At 44.5% G+C, this 22,899-nt stretch overlaps 2 protein-coding genes and 1 pseudogene across 2 annotated transcripts; all 3 read right to left on the bottom strand.

Annotated features, from left to right (window-relative positions):
• Positions 1 to 7,561: 7,561 nt before the first annotated feature.
• Positions 7,562 to 9,698, bottom strand: LOC101762045. Its single transcript, XM_004968191.3, has 4 exons — positions 8,841 to 9,698; positions 8,535 to 8,713; positions 8,095 to 8,416; positions 7,562 to 7,897 (listed from the first exon to the last, which is right to left on the bottom strand). Exons 2-4 carry the CDS (start codon positions 8,550 to 8,552, stop codon positions 7,848 to 7,850), a joined length of 390 nt encoding a protein of 129 aa, XP_004968248.1. The 5' UTR covers positions 8,553 to 8,713; positions 8,841 to 9,698; the 3' UTR covers positions 7,562 to 7,847.
• Positions 9,699 to 10,466: 768 nt separating this feature from the next.
• On the bottom strand, positions 10,467 to 20,965 carry LOC101761259 (annotated as a pseudogene).
• Positions 20,966 to 21,540: 575 nt separating this feature from the next.
• LOC101761632 (histone H2B.3) lies at positions 21,541 to 22,299 on the bottom strand. The gene has a single exon (XM_004968190.4). It carries the CDS (start codon positions 22,215 to 22,217, stop codon positions 21,756 to 21,758), a length of 462 nt encoding a protein of 153 aa, XP_004968247.1. The 5' UTR covers positions 22,218 to 22,299; the 3' UTR covers positions 21,541 to 21,755.
• Between the last annotated feature and the right edge of the window lie 600 nt (positions 22,300 to 22,899).

Here is a 22,899-nt window from a genome sequence, read left to right as displayed (position 1 = left end):
TGGCCCATGGCAAACCCACAGCCATACGGGTGCACTCGTGTGCTTCGCAAGCATAGGCGGCGGCCGTCAACCGAATGCTTTCGCAAGCCATTGGACGCGCTTGGATGATAGACGTGTGCGCTCCGACAGATGGAGCTAGAGCAAGCTAGGATACATAGATTTGGGGTGAGAATGGAGCAAGGATATATAGACCGTGAGTGATCTGACTGATCTGCTTCCTGAAGCCACATGTGCCTTCTACTCCAACTCTAGTGTGGGGTAGCGCTTGCTTAGATGGTAGAGGGGTAATCTATATTGCGGGTTGAGCGCTTGCTGCGATAGTAGAGGGGTATCTCTGTTGCAGAGTCGAGCGCTTGCCTAGATGATAGAGGGGTACTCTCTATTGCGGTTTGAGCACTTGCTGAGATGGTAGAGGGGTATCTCTGCTGCAGAGTCGAGCGCTTACCTAGATGGTAGAGGGGTAATCTCTATTATTGTGGGGTATTGTTTAGATGGTAGAGAGGTATCTCTACTGCGAAATCACGCGGTTGCCGGTAGAGGGGTAATCTCTACTGCAAGTTCTAGCTTAGATAGTAGAGGGGTATCTCTGTTGCGGAGGTTCGCAGTCGCATAAATAGCAGAGGGGTGGTTCGCAGTCGCATAAACAGTAGAGGGGTTATCAAGCTCTATGGCCTCTCAGCTTCGAACATAGACGCCCGCCTTCTTCTTGAGCCAGCTTTCCTACAGTGACTAATGATGTGTTTAGCTTGAGGGATTAAGATGCTATTTATAGGGCTGCGAAAATAAGTTGGTGAAACATCAATCTATTGGCATTCTAAAAGTAAACAAATTGGTTTAGTTAAAGCTTAGACCTTACGATACGAATGAACTATCGACGATCCTCCTCAAACCAAACTCTCCTCGTGGATATACATATAGTGAACTTTCATTGCGTGCATGCTTTAATATGACGCCCTTGGTATTAACAACAATGATCCGGCAGTAACATGTACTCCCTCCATCCCAAATTATAAGTCGCTTTGACTTTTTTGATAGATTCACTTTGCTATGTATATAGATATAACAATATGTCTAGATGCATAGCAAAGTGGATGTACCAAAAAAGTCAAAGCGACTTATAATTTGGGATGGAGGGAGTACTAAGGAACGGCGCGGAGCTTGGAGTCTCTATTAAGAAGTAACGATGGTTAGTGAGATATATACAGTTTACAAGCCAAAAGATGAAGGGGGTTGAGAGTTATGGCTTGGATATTAGAAAAAGTTCTCAAATTGGCAAGTAGATATGAAATATGGAAATGGAAAAAAAATATCTCCATTTTTACAAGTACGAATTCAGTGAGAAGACATAAATGAAGTAGACTTCTTTGTTTTCTTTTCAAAAGTACTGATAAGTTTGAATGAGCCAAGTTTAAGTTCAGACTCCACTAAGGAATCCAAAGATGTTCAAAATAAATCCAAACAAAGTGCATACTCAGGTTATGGAAATTTTATTTTTATAAATTTGAACTTAAAGGACTTTGAGAGGGATTGGATAACATTTAATGAAAGTATTGAGCCATCGAGATAATTTTATGGAACTTTAAGTTTTAGTGGTTTACACGACACGTTTGATTTAACAAAAAGTGGTAATTTTTTTTTAATTGTTACTACGTCTTTGTGCAACTATTGATCTAACTATTTGTGTTTTTTTCTGTCTGTATATTGTGTGTATTCAAGTGTTGTGGCTATTCTTATGTGATCGTGCTATTAGACTACTCTTATTTTACTAATTTACTTGTGGAGCCATAATGTATTTGGGCATTAAACTGATTGGTGGTTGAATCATTATGACAACAAGTTAAATAATATGTTTTTTATTAATTTTACTCAATAATCAATAAACTATTTGTGACGGATCATTCATCAATGCAAACTCATCAAATATAACATGACCAGTTTAATTATTTTTATCTAGCGATCCTGATTGATGAACTCGCGTTTCCGTCGTTTTACTCGTCCCTAACACTGCTGGAGATGCCGGTGCCATCTCTCTAATGCGAACCCTAAACACAAATTACCCCTTGCCTAGCTAGTGTACGGGTACGGGAAAAGGCCTAGGGCTCGGACGGATACTTTGCACTAAAAATTCGTCATGGTAATTTTGCTGTAACGGCACGGAACGTGTACAACTGTACACACACTCTTTTCCGGTTTGTGTGTGGATGGTGGAACCGTTTTTTTTTTTTCTTTGGCGAAACGGATTTGGCCTCAAGCGGCATGACGGTGGATGCTGCGGGAACCGTGCCTGAATGCAAAAGGCTACTCTGTCTGCATGCCAAGCCCACCTGCAGGCCTAGCGCGGCCTGCTTCTCCCGCAAGCCCACCCAGCCAGCCTCCCTCTGCCGGCCGCCTGCGCCTCCCCGGCCCGCTCCCCGCTGTCCTCCCCTCCTGCCTCAGCGTCTCTTCCAACGCAACGCACCCGAGTGCATTCTGGCTTCTGCTGTACGCCACTCGCGGCCGCAGCGACAGAGGAGCCCGCCGCCTGCCTGCCTTATGCTCCTCCGGTTTAAACCCTCCTTTGGAACAATAGATTTGCTAGAGTTCAAATGCTTGGTTTTTCAGTTTGTCTCAATCACTTTTTTATGAGTTGTCTCCTCTAGCTCCGGCAATAGCATCGGGCGAGCTCTAGAGTTCGGATTCTGGGTTTGGGGTTGGAGAGTGGGGTTACCTGTGGTCTTCAGGCCTAGAGGAGGCTTCGGTGCGGCTAGTCAGCTGGCGGTGTTGGCGATCGAGATGGCGGGAGAGCGGAGGTGGCGTGGGCGCTACCGGAGCCGAGCGGCGGAGGACCTCTGTCTAGGCGGGGGCGAGCGCCATCAACGGGTTAGCGCGGGAGTGGTCGAGATGGCGGCGGTGGATCCGGCGGCCCCGCCGCCGGAGACGAGTAGGGCGGCGGCAAAGGCGGGGGCGAGCGGTCATCGGTGGTGGAGTAGGAGGGGGGGGAGAAGGGAGAGCGGTGGGGGCGGGGGCTCGACGGCGGACCTTGCCGGCACTCGGGACGGCGCTAGCGAGGCGGTGGCGGCATCGGGGGAGAGAGGGAAGGATGCGGTATCGGGGGAGATGAAGAGGAGAAAGGAGGCGGCTGGAAAGAAGATAGGTGAGAGGGGGGGAGAAAGCAGACCTGAGCTATTCATATGCAATCGAACAGTCAAAAAAGTAATTGAGACATAACTAAATCTCAAACGTTTAAGGTATAAATTTTATGGGAATTGAGTCCTATAGGAACGGTTCCTATATATCCTTTTGGAACAAAGGATTGGACATCAAGAATCATATAAAATTCCTACAAAATATCCCAATCTATAAGGATTTTGGAGGAAATCTAACATGACGTCCAATTTTTTAGAAACTTTTTTTGTCTATCTCTACACAAATTCCTATGTTTTCCCTATGTTCCAAACACCAATTGGAAAGTTTCTTATATTCTAAATTCCTATAAGATTGCAATTGACAATCAACTCTAATCCTACATTTTTCATATTCCTATGTTTTGAGCCCTAGCTCGTCGTCGTTGGGTTGGGTGGTGGTTGCGTGCTCCCCGCGCTTCCACGAGATGCCGCCCTCCACGACCACCGCCGCCTCCACCACCACCACCTCCTCCTCCTCCCGCGCGCTGCCTCCACCGGCGTCGACAGCCTCCGCGCCGAGGGTCATGGGCATCATGGCGCGGCGCCTCTTCCGGTGCGCCCACCTCGGGTGCCGCTGCATCGACGTCGCGTCGCGGGAGGCCGGCTCCGCGTGCCCCTGCAAGTCCCCGTCCTGCGCCGGCGCCGCCACCAGGCGCGATGCGGAGCTGCACTTCCTCGAGGCCTACTTCTACCGCCGCCCCGACGGGTCCGCGGCGCCGGGCGGAGCGGGGACACCTTCTTCCGCTGCCGCGCGGCGAGAGGCGCGGCGGCGCCGGCGCCGGCCGCGACGTCTTCCCGTGCCGGTTCCGCGTCACGGACGAGCGCGGCGTCGAGTGCCCGCTGTGCGGCGGCCGGACCACCGTGGCGGTCAAGTGCGCCGCCAAGGCCGGCGACGCCGAGGGCTCCTCCGCCATCTCCGCGCGGCCGGACGCGGGGTCCGGCGTCGAGGACGGGGCTCCTCCTCCTACTACTACTACCAGCTACGCGATCATGGACGACCTCACCGTCAGGCCCGTGGCCGCCGGCCTGACCGGCGCCTCGCTGCTCTCCGCCCTCGGCGTCGCGGCCGACGCGGACGACGTGCGCGAGGAGACCGTGCTCTTCGGGTACAAGGAGGTAGGTGCCGTCTCGTCGTCTGTCGCCTCCTCGTCGTTGCTAGGATTCACGATCACGTCGCTCGTATCATGTTTGCTGCGCTGCTGAAGCTTAATCGCCTGTTGTTCGTTGTACCGTGCTGCTTTCCAGGGCCTGAGCCTGCTCTTGGCTGCGGTGAACTCCAAGACGGCGCTCACCGACGTCTTCCTTCCCGCCGTCGCCCCGGCAGCGCGCCGCCGGCGGCGGCTCTGATCAGCGGTCGTTCGGGAGTAGTAATTCCTCGAGGAAGACTTTGCTAGGTTGATTGAGATCGAGGAGATGGAATTAGTAGCTGTCATGTTTCTGGTTGCTGTGTTCGTAACTTCTTATCGGTAGCAAGCTAATCGAGTACTACCATGCTCATCGAGTTCGAGTCTCTAGCAAAGTAGCAAATTAAATGTCGAATGCTTTTCGTCTGGATGGCTGTACGGTGCAAATGAAACTCGCAGAAGCATCTTCTGTAGCTAGCTGGGTGCATGGTTTGAGTTCGAAACAGATGAAGGTGTGCTGTTTGTTCTAACATTTGTTTCCAAGCATGCTGTATTTTGGTGAAGAACGAGCATCACCAAAATACAGCATCAGCCATCAGCATGTTCTCAGCACTAACAATCTTGGGCAGAAAGTGGAAAAAAGAACACAACGTTTGCTCTTTGCAGAAGATTGCCTGTTCAAATACCATTACCCTACGATGCTGGTAGTTTCATAATTTTGACCATCGAATTTGTTCAAACATACACACCTACAATGACTTCCATTCTGTTAGCTTAGTCGTTTAATATAAACCTACAGCCGACCATACTCTCCAACTACTACCACTGAAGTGTCAGAGCGAACGGCCCATTTGATGTTAACAGCATTCCCACATATGTTCACATCATATCACCGTAACACTAAACTGTCCCCAAAATCCCCAAACAGGTTGGGGCGCTGCATTAAGACACCCTTATAAATAATTTTCAACTGCATCTTGTAAGGGCCTAGCTTGGTGATAAGTGCTTCAACACTATTCCATCGGGGAAGCAGAAGGCTTAAAGATTTATGGTCACCCCCAGAAACAGTAAACCTGAGCATCAGTTTTTCATCCCGTGGGACTGCTACTACAGAACGTGCTAACTTAACAAATCCACCGTATCCAAGTTCTGTCTCGGTGCCTGCCACTCCACTGTCATACAGAATGATTTCGTTTTCATCATTTGTAGTCTGAGCAATTACTTTGCCAATGAAATTAGATTTCCCATTCAAAATATTGATTCCAAGAGAAGCTTCCACAGCATAAGAAACAGGTGTATACACCATATCAACTTTACTTAGGTAACTTTCTACTGATAAAGTCCTGGGTTCACCTGTATCACAGCAAGCATTGCGTGCCATCAATAAGGTTGAAAACGGACCGTAAAATCCCATCCTGACCTGTCCCGTTTTCGGGCTGGGTCACGGGTCAACAGGCTGCGGGAGCGGGATGGAAACGAGAGAGGCTCCATCCCAGTCGGATTCCTGGTCCCGTATTTGATCAGGATGGATCCAAATTTAACCCGGATTTGACCTGGATATTCGGCCATCAGCTAACTACAGCCCAACAACCCACGTCCGTCCGATACTAACATATGGTTGTTTTGCTGTTGGGCGTTGGCTCTTGGCTGTTGGCCTGGTGCTGACTTGTTGTTGGCCTGTTGCCTGAATGCTTGTTGCTGTGCTAGTCTTGTGACTTGTGAGATGCAGTCACGGTCTCACAGACACAGGCACACAGCGCATGCACTGGTGCACTGCATAGGCATAGCAGCACGCCAGCACACGCGCAGCAACAGCATGGCAATAGCAGTGTTTTTGTGCCGTGCGTGTCTAACTATGGTTAGTGTGGTCTGTGTATCCCGACTAAAGTTCCCGGTTCCCATCCGTTTCCGTTGAGTTTCCGACCGTATTGGTTTGTTTCCATACACCTGTATAACCCGCTCCCGGCTGTCCCGCTCCCGCTTCCGACGATGAAGTGCGGGAGTGAAAACGGGAGAGGGGTTTTGCCGCCCGTTTCCGTCCGTTTTCATTGCTAGCCATCAAACCTTTGCTGAAATCTTGGTCGACTGCCCCCTCGCCCTTGACCTTTAAATGGAACTCAAAATACATACCGGCTAATCCAGCAAGTGCTTGATTTGGGCCTGTTAAAGTTAGCGTATTATCTTGCAAAGTAAATTAGGTGAAAACATGTAAAAAAAAATGGCATAAAAAGGAACCAAGCTCGATAAGTCAAATGTAATTCAGACCATATTCAAGGTTATGTCATGATAAACCTGGGTAGATACCACACAAAGATATGAGCTCTATGTATTTACCAAGAAAAGAGTTAGGTTCACATAAATAACAGCAGAAGACACAAGACATGATAAATTATAACAACTGTCAGCTTCTGTCTCACCCTGTAAATCAGGTAATGAGAGCCAACTGGATTATGATATTATGCGACTTATTGTACAGGATTCTTCCTTTTTCCAAGAGAAGAGAGAGCGCTGTATGTATGTGTGAATCAGATTCTCTCAAACATTGAGGACCAAATCTTGTTTTCAATGAGCCAAAAGTTTGCAGAGAGAATACAGGTGGTATTTCTTTGGGATGAATCAATTCTTTTGGTGGATAACGAAGCCATGCCAGTGTCTACTCAAGGTATAAATTTCAAAGGTTGGGATCTTTGGGTGGTATGTTTCCCACTCTTATACTAAAAAACAAGGGCACAATCGATTTTGTTGCTAGCAACATACGCGTGGACACAAACAAGGCACCAAGACAAATTCTTTCATTTCCACCAAACATCTAAATATGATGCCTGATGATAAAAAACCATTGCATTTACAATGGAATAAAGAAAAATATGTGTTAAAGCACCAGGGCATTGAGATAGGAATCATGCAATTCAATCTCACAAGTCACAAGAATCAGGGAAGCAAGAGTCCTTGTAACTGTACTCAGTAATCCACAAACCTATTCTATTGATGAAGTGGAACGATAGCTTTGCTATTGTAGCATGCACCCAAAGACATTTTGGGAATTCGATCAGACAGTAAGAGATTGATGGCATCGTTAAATATATGGCAGAAGGATTTTCCCTGACCAGGAGCCAAACCACTGTACTGCTCTTGAAAATAACACAGGAATGTGTGGGCGGAATGACTAGCATATTTGTGTGAACCCTATGAAACTACGTAACTCTCTGAATTTCACTTCATAATGCTGTCAAAATTTTAGAATTGAATACTGTAAAAACTACATAGTAGCAATGGTCAAACAGTTCTTAGAGATATGATGATTCAAATTAATTAATAGTACTGACAACAGCATTCTGATTTGATCAGTAAATAGTATTATAATCTACTAAAAGGAATAGCGTATACAGACCTTCGGTGAGATGGGTTGGGAATCCTCCCTACCACGCTTGAATAAATGTACGCATCTATAGTCATACTGATCCCTTGCTAGCACGGTGCCATATATGTTAATGGTGCCACTCAATTCAGACTCAGCGACCGTGATTGAGATGACATTGATTGAATCATCCAAGCGCCACTAATCAGACTCAGGGATATCATAAAACAGTGGTCCATGCATAACTTCCGCTGTAAAATTAAAGCCACAGACAGAAAACAAACCTAGAATATTATTCTGTGCACAAGTTTATAATCAATGTATATGATGAACAAATAGCCAAAGAGCATGCATCCATACAATATTCCTAGGATATATACATGTATGCAACTGAATGAGGAGGAACAAGGAAGACAAATCAACAAGGCTATGATGTGAATGTACTCACACTCTTTATCGAGGTCGAAGAAGGCTATGTTGAATTCACAAAAGCGGGTAGGAGTAAAGTAATTCAGCTTGTGGTTGAATTCAATTAACTCTCGGCAGCGGACCATGTCAAGAACCCTCAGCACTTTCTTCTCCCATGTGAGGTTGGGCACCATCAGAGCCTTATCCCGTTCATCCAATCTCCATTCCTTCTCCTCGTCTTCCTCCACAGCCATATCACCATGCTTGATCTCTGCCGGAGTGGCCAGCTGGTACATTCCGCTTATGCTCATCTTGTACACATCCCCAATATTGCCCCCTTCAATGTTGCCACTGCTCATCGACTGCATCTCCTCCGCAGCACCAGCCATGAGCACAAATGAGATTTAAGGATTTTTCCTATTCATGTTCACGACAACGAACAACTTAACCGTCGCACAGGAAGGGGATCAAGGAGCGTACCGTAGAGGAAGCTCGCATATCTCTAACGTGGATTGATTTGGCGGGACGATATGCTCCCGGCTCGACCTTCCGGTGAACCTCGTTATGCTTATGCTTCGGCAACGCCCAGTGCCGCTCCGCAGTCCCGCTTCCCCACAGCCGTACCCGTACATAGCGTCCCTCTCGTTCACGTCCCGCGCCTTTCCGCCGCCGAGAAGAACACGAACAAGGAAGCACACATATGAGATTGAGGATTTCGAATACTTGTCCTGGGAACGAAAAAAGTGATTGCATCGCATCCGAAAAGTAGGGGATCGAGGAGCCTACCGTTGTGGGATGTGGTCCCCTCTCCTCTCTGGCCTCCGAGTCCAATGGAATGGAATGGATCGATCACCCGCCCCGCCGGCGGCGCCGCAGGGAAGACGATCACCCGCCCACTCGCCGATGATGGGTCTGGAGAAACAAGTAAGCAGTCTATCGCGTTCCCCTCCCCCGCCTCGCGATCCCAAGACGGCAAGGTGGCTTATGGGCCGGGCCAGACGGACGGATTGTATGGGGTACATATTTTGGCCCATCAAAAATATTTCCTTCTTTCGGTAAAATGGCAAAGGAAAAAGTCTATTTTGCCTCCCTCAACTATCGTATGGGGTACATATTTTGGCCCATCAAAAATATTTCCTTCTTTCGGTAAAATGGCAAAGGAAAAAGTCTATTGCATCCCTCGACTATCATGAAAGGATTCCTCAACTATAAAAATAGATATCAAACCTCCCTAAACTTGCAAAACCCGGATATTTTTCCTCCCAGGATGATTTGAACCCATTTTTAAGCTAACACCACGTTGGCATGGCAATATTTTTGACATGTGGCAATGGGCCTCATATGTCAGGATTTTTTTATCACATACCTCTTCTCTTTCCCATGCTACCTGAGCTGCTCCATGCCGGTGACTTTAGCTTCACCCTACGCTAGCAGCTCAGAGGGGTCTTTGCTCCGCTTAGCTTTTCAACCACAGTGGCTGGATAGCTGCAGCCCCACCTACACGCTAGCACATCTACCTTGGCTCGCGTGCGACTACCCGGTGAGCTTTGCCTAGCCTCTCCCCTTGCCTTGGCCTGAGCTCGATGGTTGTGGATCCGTCGGAGCCAGACATGTTCCGGCCTGCCTCACCCTGCTCCGCGCCCCGTGAATGCACTTATCCTCCTAGTGCTCCACAGTGGGGGATTGTGCTCCACATCTGCCTCCACCCTGCGCTTGGCGACGACCGAGCTCTGTCCACGGCCACACTCCATCCCACCTCACCCGTGACGGCTCCGGAGTGGCCAAGCTCCGCCCACCCACTTGAGGAGAACATCATGCAGGACCTCATCCATATCGTCATCCAAGCTGTCCATCTGCGCACGTTGGAGGCTGCCCGCGGTGAACTCGCACGCACTTGTGTTCTCTACTCGTTCCCCTCTACCTTCACTCCGATACTACTAAATCTAGCCAGACTAAGGTCCAATTCTACCAAATTGAACATTCCTATATTCAGATTGAACTCCAACTTCACCAAATCTGAGCAAATCAACGCTAGATCAGCTTAGTACTAGGATAAAACCACCTTGGGAGGGAAAAAACCCGGTTTTAGTGAGTTCAGGAAGGTGGATAATATGGTTTTGTAGTTGAGGGAGCAAAACCCGACTTTCGTGATAGTTGAAGGAGGCAAAATGGCCTTTTCCCAACGGCAAATGGCAACGCTTTTCATCCAGATGATCTGTAAAACATCACCGATATACGAGTCTACGAAACCTGTAGTGAGAAAACTGACAGTGAAACATGAAGCATGTTTCGGTAACTGTGGTACAGGATTTGTGTTCCGAGCAAATGGAGTTGAGCTGTTTGTTACCAGGTATTCCCAAGCATGCCTGGAAAAAATCTTGGTTGCACGGAAAAAAAAAACCCGGTCATGGATGCAACAAACGGGACACTACAGTTCACATTTTGCACAAAAAATGCATACTCTGTTAAATAATTTACAGAGACAAACATGTACACAAACGCCTAGCATCTATCGGAACCCTCACGATTCCATATTTCCAAAACTTTGCGTCTAGCATCTTCTATAGATTTTCCAGGGTCAGAAAATTCTCGTGAAACAAAGCACATTCCCTACCATGCAAAACTAGAATGTGCTCAAAATATAGAAGGAACTGGAACCAACTATAGCTGTTCTTCAGCCCCCAAAATTTTGAACAGTGTCTCACGAAGTAGGCTTTGGGAAGGCGAGATCCTTAAGTTGCTGAGGGTCTACAGCAGATGGTGCTTTGGTGAGTGCACACTGAGCCGCCGTGGTCTTCGGGAATGCTATCACATCCCGGATTGAGCTCTCACCGGCCAAGAGCATCACCAACCGGTCCAATCCATAGGCAATGCCTCCTGCAGTAAAATTTCCAATGCACCAGAATAATAAGGAAACAGAAACACTAGTACAGCAACATATGATATACATAGCTCTAGAATAGTGAGCATGAGCATTGGCCTATCAAAGAATCAAGAATGTGTCAGAAGGCATATGACAAGTGGAATTGTTTTGAAAGGACTGCTATGATATGAGGGCAATAACAGCTTAGTGAAACAACAGAAACAAAAGAGATAGTTCTGCACGCTAGCTGAACTGTAAAACTGAATACAATATTAGATTTTTTTTTTGAAGTACAACAATGAACATGCATACCATGTGGAGGAGCGCCCATGTCAAAAGATTCTAAAAGGTAGCCAAATTTCTCCTCTGCCTGCATTGGAAATAAGAAACAATATGTTAAGAGATCACGAAATAATGAGCACCACACTAACAAACTTGAGCAGAATGTTGGACTAAAAAATGCAATGTTCACAGAAAGTTGCCAGTTCAGATACCATTATCCTACGATGCTGATGATTCTATTACTTTAGCCATCAAATTTGTGAACATAAACACCTACAGTGAATTCGATTCTGTTAACTTGGTCATCTAATAAGCCATTCAAGGCTGCCAAACAATTAGTGTCAAAACTTGATTGGAGCATTTTATTTAAAGATTCAAGGAACAAATTCGAATTCCCTGGGGTGCCATAAGTTGATACCATGGACTTGAAGTAAACAAATTGTCCATACAAGTAGAGAACTTGCATTTCTCCTGAATTTAGAGGTACATATATGAACCAAACAGTTGGGCGGGTGGGGTGAGGGTGGAGAGGGGCAGAAAAGGAGTCATGTGATGAATTATCATAAAAAGTTTTAAACATGCCATTATACAGAATTATGTCTTGCTATGCTTTGAGTGAGCAAAAGCAGGCAAAATGTAGCAGCCGGACACATTCTCTTCTCAACAAATTTATTACTGCCTTTTTCAGTTTCACCTAACGCAATGTATGCAATATTTGAGAACTAAAAGCATGCTTGTTACCATAATGGGGGCATGAACTTATGAAGGGCAAGCAGACAGCTGAAGTCATACCTGTTCAGGTGAGATACCAATGATCTCAAAAACTCTTTGTTGTACATACTTTTGTAGATTCTCAAACTGCCACCTCCAATCTATTAATAACAGGACCAAATATTAGATGTTTCGTATATTTTTCAACTATCTCTACATCATTAAATCTAGCAATCTTTTGCATATATTTCAGTAACACAGATATATCATATATCTGACAAATTATTGCTAGTACCAGAATAAGGGGGCACACTCTCAGGCAGTTCAATAGAGAAGTGATTTACCATATGTAAGGTCAAGGTTGTAAGTATTTATGAGTATTATCTTCATTTAGGGACCCATATTGTATCCAAGAAAAGGTCAACAGAAATCAAATAAGAACTCGGCTTGTACTTCATAAAAAATAAATTGTATTGAGCATTGATTCATATGTCCAAATGCCAGCCAGCATGCAATATGTATCCTCAGCTGTAACTTGATTAAGATTCCTGATTCAAAGTTTATGTAAAATCCTAGGTCTAATGCTACAATAAACATTAGTTTGAAATCAAAGGGCTACTCGATTCGATAGATCATGGGTAAAATATGTAAATAAAATGTGTGCATTAGTCTTTTTTTCTGAAACACGTGCTGGATGAGACTTGCATCAGTGAGAAGGTATGAAAATTTGTTAAGCCAACTAATAAACAAAAAAAATGAATAACTAAGATCAGTAGTAATAGTGAACTTTAGGGTGCATCATATGACTAAAAGAGATTAAGGCAATATATAAAGTTAGCTTACATGTACACTGAGAAAGATGAAAACAGAATGCACCTCCACGCCATTGTAAATCATGTCATAAGCCAGGGCACGAGCTGATGGTAGATCATTCATATCTTCAGGATTTGGTGCGGTGAAAGGATGGTGTAGAGCCTTGTGTTCATAAATGCAGAAAAATAGGCATACTCCGAAAAGAGAAAATCAGACAAGGCTACTTCTAGGGACTTGCAAATTCTAACTGTACAGGGCCTAATTTTAGAACAGTGGGCATCTGCTGTAATCAATTGACATTAGCATGTAACATAAGAAACATATTGTCTGGTGGTATGTCTTCAATATGTTTGTTGTTAGTGTGTGTGCCGTACCATAATGTGCTAGGATTACATGTACAAACTCTGAAGACTGATTCCAATAATGGTGGGTATTCTGGTAGTAAAATGTCATAACCTACTGCACCAAGTTCTACTAATGGTGTAATGTCAAGTGCCAACATGATATAATATCAAGCTCTTTCAAGATACAAAGTATAGACAGCTGTCTAAAATAATGTGATCAGAAACAGTAAGTAATAACCATTTTGGTTTTGGAAAAGTACAAATAATTAAGCAGTATAATTCCCTGATAGAAGATTAAAAACAACTGACCTCATATCTATGCTCATCGTATATTAGAAAATCTGTCACCCAAAGAACTGAATGAGCTGACTAGAAAATGCAAAGGTAGATGTCAGGAGTTTAAAGAAGAAACAGAACTATTCTCAAAATATATTAAAAAATGTCAAAGAACAACAGCATCTCATTGATATGCCATGAGTAATGTATACAACAAATCAACAATAAGGATATTCCTCAGTTCGTGACTCACCGTGTCTATCACTTCCAGCTTATGAGCAATAAATAATCTTAACCGGCCAAGAATCCGGTTAGTTGATGATAGGTCACCCAGTGCAAACAGGATAAGATCACCCGCCTTTGCATCCAGAAGTTCCACAAGCTGTTCTTTATTTTCGGGTTTCAGATTCGATACCAGCAGACCAATTCCTTCAAGCTCTCCTGTGAAAGCAGATAAATTTAAATACAAAACAATTCTGTAAGCAATGCCATAAAATTTGTCTAACAGAAGAGCAAAGACCTTTTTGTCTTACCATTCTCCATAACTTTGAGGAAAGGCAGGCCCTTGGCTCCAGCTTTGGAAGCTTCAGTGTAAACAGTTCCTTTCTTTAGGTCAGTGTTTGAAAACACTGTGGCACCACCAGGAACACGCAGTGCCTTTATTATACCTCCATTTTCCAATGTATCGGCAAAAACCTTGAAGCTAGTTCCCAAAAATGCATCACTAACCTGGACCAAATAAGAATGAGGGGATCAATTTTGTGACTAAATTAACCAGGAGAAAAGTTCTTAGCACATGTTCAACATGTATGCTGCATAGCAAAAGCAGCATAAGATCTGCAGGATAGACCACTAAAAAACCGTATAGCAATACAAGTACAGCACAAACAGTGCTAATATGAATTCTGGACACAAGTTAACTACTTAAATCATTAATATCACAATTACAAAGGTCTGCAGAAAGGTCAGAAATTCTCACATCTTTCAGCTCTCAATCAAACCGAAGGTCAGGCCTATCTGTGCCATAGCGGTCCATTGCCTCTGCATATGTTAACCTTGGAAATGGATTTGGCAGCTTGATATCTCCTACCGCTTGAAAAACCTGCAATATGAATTCTTCCATCATTCATTAATTCAACCATAAACAGTGGTGGTAGTGAAGAAAAAATGACATTTTCTGAACAACGAACCAAGAGCTTGATTTGCTAAAACTATTTAATGTGTCACTAACTCACACAATCAGCAAATGGAGTCACAGATTGTCTTATTTAAAAAAAAAAGAACATGTTTTAACACTATTTGTAGTTAACACATGGCAACCACTGACAGGCAAGGGTCAAAGGGGCAGGTACTCTCAAATAAAATTTCAATTTGATAGGAAAGAAAGAGGGCAGACGTATGTCAAAACCAGCATACATGTCTCATCAAATCTTCATTCAAGTTCAACATATCCTCCATTGACGTAAAGGCAGTCTCCATATCAAGTTGTGTAAACTCTGGTTGCCTGTCTGCACACAAATCTTCATCCCGGAAGCACCTATAAGAATCATGCAATGCAGCTTTTAAAAGAGTAGATAACTGGTTTAATACTGCTATATGCCAACTGGATATGATCATATATGCATGTGCCATGAGCTTTTTGCCTATAGTCTGGAAGAGTTGGAAATAAATTTTTTAAAAAAAATCAGCTCATTGACATATGCAAAAAATTGTGGATGCTAAACATAGATAATGGCAGAAGAGTTGTAATTTGTAAAACAAGCAAAAGCACAATTATATCTAGAAAACAGCACAATTACCTTGCAATCTGATAGTATTTTTCAAAGCCAGAAACATCAACATTTGCTTGAACAACTGACGGCTTTGAGGGAGAGCATAGAATGTTCCTGGCTTCAGAAACCATATTGGAAGAAATCAGGGAACATGTAGGACTTAATTGAAAAGGTAAGAAACACCACCGTCTAGCTATTAGACCAACCCACCAACAGTTACTTGCAACATATTTCTGATGCATGATAATGTGTACTCACTCTGTCCAAGTTCCAACAGTGTAAGGTGTATTTTTTTTCTAGGAGAAACTCTTCAAAACTAGATTTCAACTCTTAGTTTCACTTGAGATACAGTATCTTGCAATACAGTATCAAATGCTAGAAAATCAATATCATCTTATAATTCATTTTATGAATTTGTACACTAAAAATGTATATAATTTGACTTTGTTGGTTAAAAGTTATAGAGTTCGACATTTTCAAATTCAAATACGCCTTAGGTTGATGGACAGAGAGAATGCCGGAATGGTTTATAAACACTACTGTAGCATGCTCGAATGGAGCAACTTCGTAAAGAATGGAAAAACAGAAGTGAATGCAACACCAAAAAGGAACCTCATGGTAAGTCTTCCAGAACTAAAACCTCAAAAGTAATTTTCTCAAACATCAGAATCAACAAGCACAATGAAAAAGGAAGAATGTAACTAAATATGTTCATTTTAAACTGTGATAAGAGTATTCGATATTGGACAAAGTTGCTTTCGCAGAAAAACATCCAAAGTCCAAACATGACATAAGGCATTAAATCTTCAAAGTTGCAAAGGGCATAATGTGTCTTTTAACAGAGGAAACAAAAATTCGCTAGTGAAGAAACAGAAAAGTTGTACATAGCTTAATCACCTGAACTCTTGATGGTACAAGATAGTCCCGAGCACCTTCTGGTGTAGACTTGGATAAAACTGGAGTTTCAATCTACCTTAACATGTAACTTTAGATCAGAAATAATAGAAGGTTTTAAAGTTTAGTAAAAAAATTTAGAAATTGTAATGCTATTATAGTCATAGACTCATGGTAGTTGAGATGTCCTAGCAACTAGCGGTGCATTAAATTTAGTGATTCCTTGTTAAAAGATACAAGCAATAGCAGACTTTAAAGATGATGCTACCATAAGAGGCTGAAATATTAGAGCCCCGATTTAAGATTGACCATCTAGCACTAAATTACTAAGTGAAAATAACAGGTATATGACAAGAAGTAGGACATATATTGTGGTAATTCAAGTAAAATCAATGTGTAATAATAGATTAATCGGTATACCTCAGCAAATCATGTTCATCCTCCAAGTAACGACGAATGAGTTTAACAACATTATGGCGCAACCGCAAGTTCGACTGCATTTGAGGACGACGCGAGTCCAGCACTCTAAACCTAAAATATTCAATGATAGGAAGTTACAGAAAAGCACATTACTTAAACTGGGAGAGCATAAACACATCATTTATATAATTTTTATCATAACAGTAATATTAAGTGCTGAAAGGAGAAAAGAATAAGAACAATACGATCAACTTTCAGCTAAGAGGAATGCTCTATCTTTTGATAAGAACATTAATATCTGGAACAGAGTTGTTGTGCAGGTCAAGAAGCAAATTACAGACAGTGGAAAGAAGCCTAGTCCAGCAGAATCCAATGGTTGGGTTGACTACTTTGACATAGTTAAATAAGTTGCTACAAGTTAGCATATTCAGAATGATGCAAACCTGACGAAACTGCATCTACACACCTCCATCACAATATCAAATAAGCTACTACTTAAAAGAATAAAATCCAAATATATACATGAACATAATTAAGCATATAGTATACTGAAGTGAATATTACTACAGCAATCTCACATTTACAAAGTATGATAGGCCATCGTGCAAATTTGTGCCATCTATGCATAGCATTCACAATGAATCTTATTATACCAAATACAAATGCCATGCTCCCAATAGTTAGCAAATATCAGGTATGCTAGAATAAGTGATTGACAATGCCTAAGCCGCATAAGCATTATCTCACCTGAAGTCTTATGTGTACTTCAATACACCATTAAATCACATATCAGCACAATTTTGATAAGTGTAGCTAATTTGAGTAATTCACCATTCTTACACATATATCCAAAAAGGCAAGTGCAAAAACAAATTTGTAGAGACAGAGACCATAGATTGTAAATGATTTACCTCAATCTAATTTCTTCCGGAAACTTCTCTTTTACAGTTTCAGCAGTTGTAACTGGAAATGGCAGTGAACGAGTTACTGAGTTAAGCACTAAAACACGATCTGCAGCAACCTTCAAAGCACCAACACGGCAATATAGTTAGAATCATGCCGGTTTCTGGGTGAACATAAAAGAAGATAGAAAAGTTGATGCCAATCAAATCAACAAAAATTATGAATTATGTTGTTTGTTATCCCATACATTTTGCATGTCCAAAACATACTTCATAAAGGAAATGGGGACTTCTTAAACAGAAATATTAATATAGTAGATAATGTAAATATCAAATTCAAGCCATGAAAAGTCACCTCTAGCTTATTGATCTCAAAACAATCGTAATTAGGTGCTATGTAACAGCAAGTACCTCTATAGCCCCAGTCTTCATATCTGCATTGATGGCATCTGCCGTGGCCGGACCACCCCCTCAACAGCAACCACTGACTCCACTCTCAGCTTGTTTACTATATTGTAAACTTCTGGGTACTCTGGCAATGTTGTCACCTACACAAAGTACCAAATAAAAACCCCTATGATCATTTGATAATAATAACATAAACATCAACAGCCATAACAACTACATACATAATCTTCTAAAACAACAACTACATACATAATCATGTAAGAATTATCACTATGCCAATCAATGCCAACGGTTTTACCATAAGCCACAAATCAGATAGGACAAGAATTGCCAGTAATGTAGTGATAATGTGAACACTTGTTTGGCTATAGAAGATATCAGATCATTTGGCGTCAGTAGCAAGCACAATAAGAAAACGTAAGCAACCATAGAAGTACACACTTTCTGAGCAGAAATCATTCAAAGACAAGTGCCGTTAATAACAGCAAACTGCTGCTCCATTGCCCTTCTGTTAGCCGCAAGCGGTTACCGATCACTTGGGGGTAGGGAACAATAGCTGATGCTAGTGGCCGAGCGCAACAATTAACAGTACAGGAATAAGTGATGCAACAACCATTCCAGAAAACACACATCAAGCAGTGGAAAGCTTAGGGGAAATGTGAAATTAACATCAATTGCGAGTTTGTCTCTACAGAAGCAGCAGCTACATCAATGTATCACGAGCTAACAAATACGATATCACAAAACAAACGTACTGTAGCAGCTTGCAACGATTGAAACTCCCAGCATAGTCAGCACTGCAGGAAACCATCACTAACGCAGCCACCACGACTTAAAAAACGACCCACCTGCACCATTCCGGAGCTGTCGCGCAGGGTGAGGAAGGTGAGACCGGCGTGCGCGCGGCGTAGCGCCACCCATCCACAGAGCCGCACCCTGCGCCCGGCGTCCCCGGCGCCGAGCTCGCCGCACAGCGCGTCCCTCGGCGGCCACTGCAGCGGCTGCAGCCTCTCGACCTTCGCACCAGCCTCCGCTGGCACCGCCGCCGCCTCCGGCGGGCTCGCTGCGGCGTCGGTGGCTGCCGCGGCCGCTAAGGTTCGGAGCTGGGGCGCGGGGGCCGGCGGGCGAGGCCGAGGCCGAGGTGGCGGAGAGCGGGAGGAGGCGGCGGAGGTGCAGGGCGGATGGCCTGGGCTTTAGGCGCGGAGGAGGGAGGACGCCATCGGAGACCGGAGATGGGGAAGGTAGCGGGATGGGGGAAGTGGGGTTTTGGACTTGAGAATTCGAGGAAGAGGGGAGATGCTCCTTCGGCACGAATCTTAAGGACAAGGTTACGCCTTCGAGCAGCTACAGACTGTAGCCTACAGTTCCTCTTTTTCCTGGTCTAAGTACAAAGCCTCTCAAATTCAGAACTAGGCACACAAGACAGCCTTTTCTGTTCTTATGCAGAGCGCCACCAACTTGAGTGGAGTGCGAGTGCGACAGCATTTGATAACCCGAGTTGTGTGTTTGGCTGAGGCATATGATGCTCCGAACGGTGTTCAGTTGGAGGCGTTGAACCCACTAAAGCAGCACAAATTTTTGCACATGTAGATTAATATCCTATTAGCTTGAGGAGACACCAATTACACCAATTTGCAGGAGGAACAATCACAGCAGAAAGTAGAACACAGCGTACTATAGCATGTATAGTTACCTGAAATAACTGAAGCCACATATGCTCTCTGAAGTCTGAACTAGCATCTCCATCTTTGAATAGCATATCTATCCATAAGATTGAAAACAAAAGTAATAATGTATGCAAATTTCACATTTCATTACATACGCATACCAGGACATCAGGACATGATAAACATGCTCTAAGGGACACCTAAGATGGCGCATACCAGTGTTGAATGCAGACCGTCGAGAATCGAGATACGTGGGATGATGGGAATCAATTTCCAGTAAGCTATAGGAAAGCATTTAACAGAAAGATGATATATCACAGTGCAGAGAAATGTGATAGCAACAAACAATCAGCGCTGAATGTTGGGCACAATACATACCTCATACTAGCCAGTTAAATGTTTCAGGTAGATCACCAGCACTCATAGGAGGGATGGAAATTCAGAACAGCAACAGCAAGCAAAGATGGTCCTAGTGGGGCATATCCTGAAGTAACCAATGCCACGTGCTGTATAATTCAGTTAGCTAAGCTATGCTCCTATGGAAATTGTTGTCAAGCAAATTTACCATAGATGTCAGATTTGAAGCTCCACGCACTTAAAGCTATAGCGCTGCCGCACAGCCTTGCACAGAAAAATAGTTTTTGATGCACTGTCAATAAATCAGAATCAAATGTTGTTCAAACTTAATGTCCGAATTCAACGCAGCGGCCAAAATTAATAATTCATCCTCTGCAAGCAGGTCATCACAGAAATTCAACAATCAACAACAAATTAACCTCGTGTAAACTATCGAATCGACAGATCAGAAAGCATTAGTAGCCTGGTAGGCATGGTTACATGAATAGGAACTCTCATTACTGCATAAATTTCAGACTCCAGATCACTAGAGGAATTTCACAGTTCAAAAACCAGGGAATACATGTAGATGTTCCATAACTCGTTTTAGTTATTTGAGCAGCAATCATCATCAATCCACAACAAAGCACAACCCAATCACGAAGTTGAACCATCAGGAAACAGTAATCCCAAAATAGTATAACAGGCAACATTAGTATTTCCCAAAGTAGCAGCACAACCCACCGCATCCCTACTAAGCACAAACTACCATTTATCCCTTTCCAGCTCCATTCACTGTTTCTACTGCTACCAACTGCTAACTGATAAACTGAGGCACTCTGCCAACACCCACCCAAGTAGTATTGAAACAAGTAGAGGCAACCTAGCAAAGAGGAGGGAACTTGCTGACGGCAATGGTGCCCTCGGACACCCGGGAGGACAAGGCGGGCGGAGTAGCGGATCTCGCAAGAGGCGGTGATGGGCCCCTTACCCCTTGTAGCAGGGGAGCTGGGCGGGGCCTCCGCAGCGAATTTCTCGAAGATTTGATGGAGGAGCTCATGATGGAGATAGCGGTGAGGTAAGGTGGAGGGCGGGGAGGCAGCTGCGGGGGTGATGGGAGCTAGAACCAGGAGAGGCGAGACGCGGAGGCGGCGGCAATTGGAGATGATGGCGAAGGGAATTGGGGTTTGGGGATTGGTAATCGAGAAAAACCTCCGGCACGCATATTACAAAAAAAGGTTTACGTCTCATAAGACGGGTTCCATTTATGAAATTTTTAAGAGGCGCCAAAACACGCTGGCACATGGCGGTTTCACAATTCCAAACACAAATCCCGCCAAACATTTCACGAGCCCTCCAGGGCTCCATCTCCCAAATTTTGAACCCGACGCAACAAGCCTGCAAGTAAACTAGGAGAGACCAAATTGTTTGTAACTTTGTTCTCGAATTGTGGATCCAAATTCTGGTGCCGCCAAACATTTCAGGACAGAACCTTCCGTCTCCCAATTTCACAAACCCAAAATGGTAGGCCTTGGGCTGTCAAAATTGAGCTACCAAATCCAGATGGCGCCCAATTAACGCGAAATTTACTAACCCCTAAAACTGACCGGCAGATTGAGCATCAAGAGGTAACCCTTTCCGCAACAAGATCACAGGCAGAAAAGCTAAAATAAATCAGAATTCAGAAACCAAAACGAAATTGCTCCAGTCACAAAACCACAGATCAGAAGTTACAAAGTAACGCAATCTTCACAAGGGCGAGTGTCTCATAATAATGGGATGGACAAAACTTAAAGGAGACCCAGAATCAAGAGCAGATACTAAATTGAACACATAGTTAAACAAGCACCACTACTATTCCATCAGATAACAAACTTAATTCCACTTCATACAGAAAGAACACGATCAGGAACCCCAACATCTAACTACACCATCCATTCCACCCAAATTCCTGGAAGTAGGCATCACTACCAGGAAAAACAGGCCACACGAGCTAAGGGGGAAACCTATCGTCTACGACGAGGTGAACTTGGTGACGGCCTTGGTGCCCTCGGAGACGGCGTGCTTCGCTAGCTCGCCGGGGAGGACGAGGCGGACGGAGGTCTGGATCTCCCTGGAGGTGATGGTGGGCTTCTTGTTGTAGCGCGCGAGCTTGGCGGCCTCACCGGCGAGCTTCTCGAAGATGTCGTTGATGAAGGAGTTCATGATGGACATGGCCTTGGAGGAGATGCCGATGTCGGGGTGCACCTGCTTCAGCACCTTGAAGATGTAGATCTTGTAGGTCTCCACCGACTTCTTCGCCTTCTTCTTCCCCTTCTTGCCCTCGCCGCCCTCCTTGCCGGCGGACTTGCCCGCGGGGAGACGCTTCTCCGCCTTGGGCTTCTTCCCCGCCGGGGCCTTCTCCGCCTTCTCCGTCGCGGGCTCCTCCTCCGCGGGCTTCTTCGCCGCCGGCTTCTTCTCCGCCTTGGGGGCCATCGACGCGGCTGCGCTCGGCGTTTGGGTCGGTGATTTGGGAGAAGAGGAGGCGGCGAAGGCAGAGAGGTGGTTGTTGGGAGGAGAGGAGACGGGGGCGACGACTTTATAGAAAGAGAGAGGCGAGCGCTGATTGGTGGAGAGGCATTGCCGCGGATCGCTACCTCCGAGCGGTGTGGGCCGTTGATGCGTCTTTGGATGGACGGCTGCGATGCGGTTTAGACGCGGATTGCTGACGTGGCGAAAATGATGGCGGAAGGAGGCGGAGGGGAATTGGTTTTCGGCGCGCGATGTGTCGTCGTCGGCTAATGGTCCCACTGGTCATAGGAACGGAAGCGGGAAATTCATTTCCTGTGCTGGCGCGTGGTGTGGACGCCAACCGGATCTGCACACGGGTCCCAGGTGTCGGTGAGGATTCCCAGCCACAACCACAGGTCCAAGCCAGAGCAGATCTAAAAAAAGTCCCAGCCACAGCCACGAGAAGTCAAAAACTTTTTTGGGAGATAATTTCCGATCTTTTTTTAGGAAAAATTTCCGATTATTTTTGTTTATGGACCACTCAATTCGGATTTTTTTAGGAGTTTATAGTTTTGTGATATAGACTCAAGGCAACCACTTCTTTGCTTATCAAATTTCACCCTGTGATAGAAAAAACACCCTAACAATATACTCAATTCGATCACAA

This window comes from Setaria italica, chromosome V, assembly GCF_000263155.2.
Source record: "Setaria italica strain Yugu1 chromosome V, Setaria_italica_v2.0, whole genome shotgun sequence".
NCBI lineage: Eukaryota > Viridiplantae > Streptophyta > Magnoliopsida > Poales > Poaceae > Setaria > Setaria italica.
This window is presented reverse-complemented; position numbering and strand designations above follow the sequence as displayed.

Coding starts and splice junctions, on each gene's coding strand:
- LOC101762045 (XM_004968191.3), bottom strand. Junction 7,898..8,094: donor CTTCGACCTCGATAAAGAGT/GTGAGTACATTC, acceptor TTAATTTTACAG/CGGAAGTTATGCATGGACCA.
- LOC101761632 (XM_004968190.4), bottom strand. CDS start 22,217: ATGGCCCCCAAGGCGGAGAAGAAGCCGGCGGCGAAGAAGCCCGCGGAG.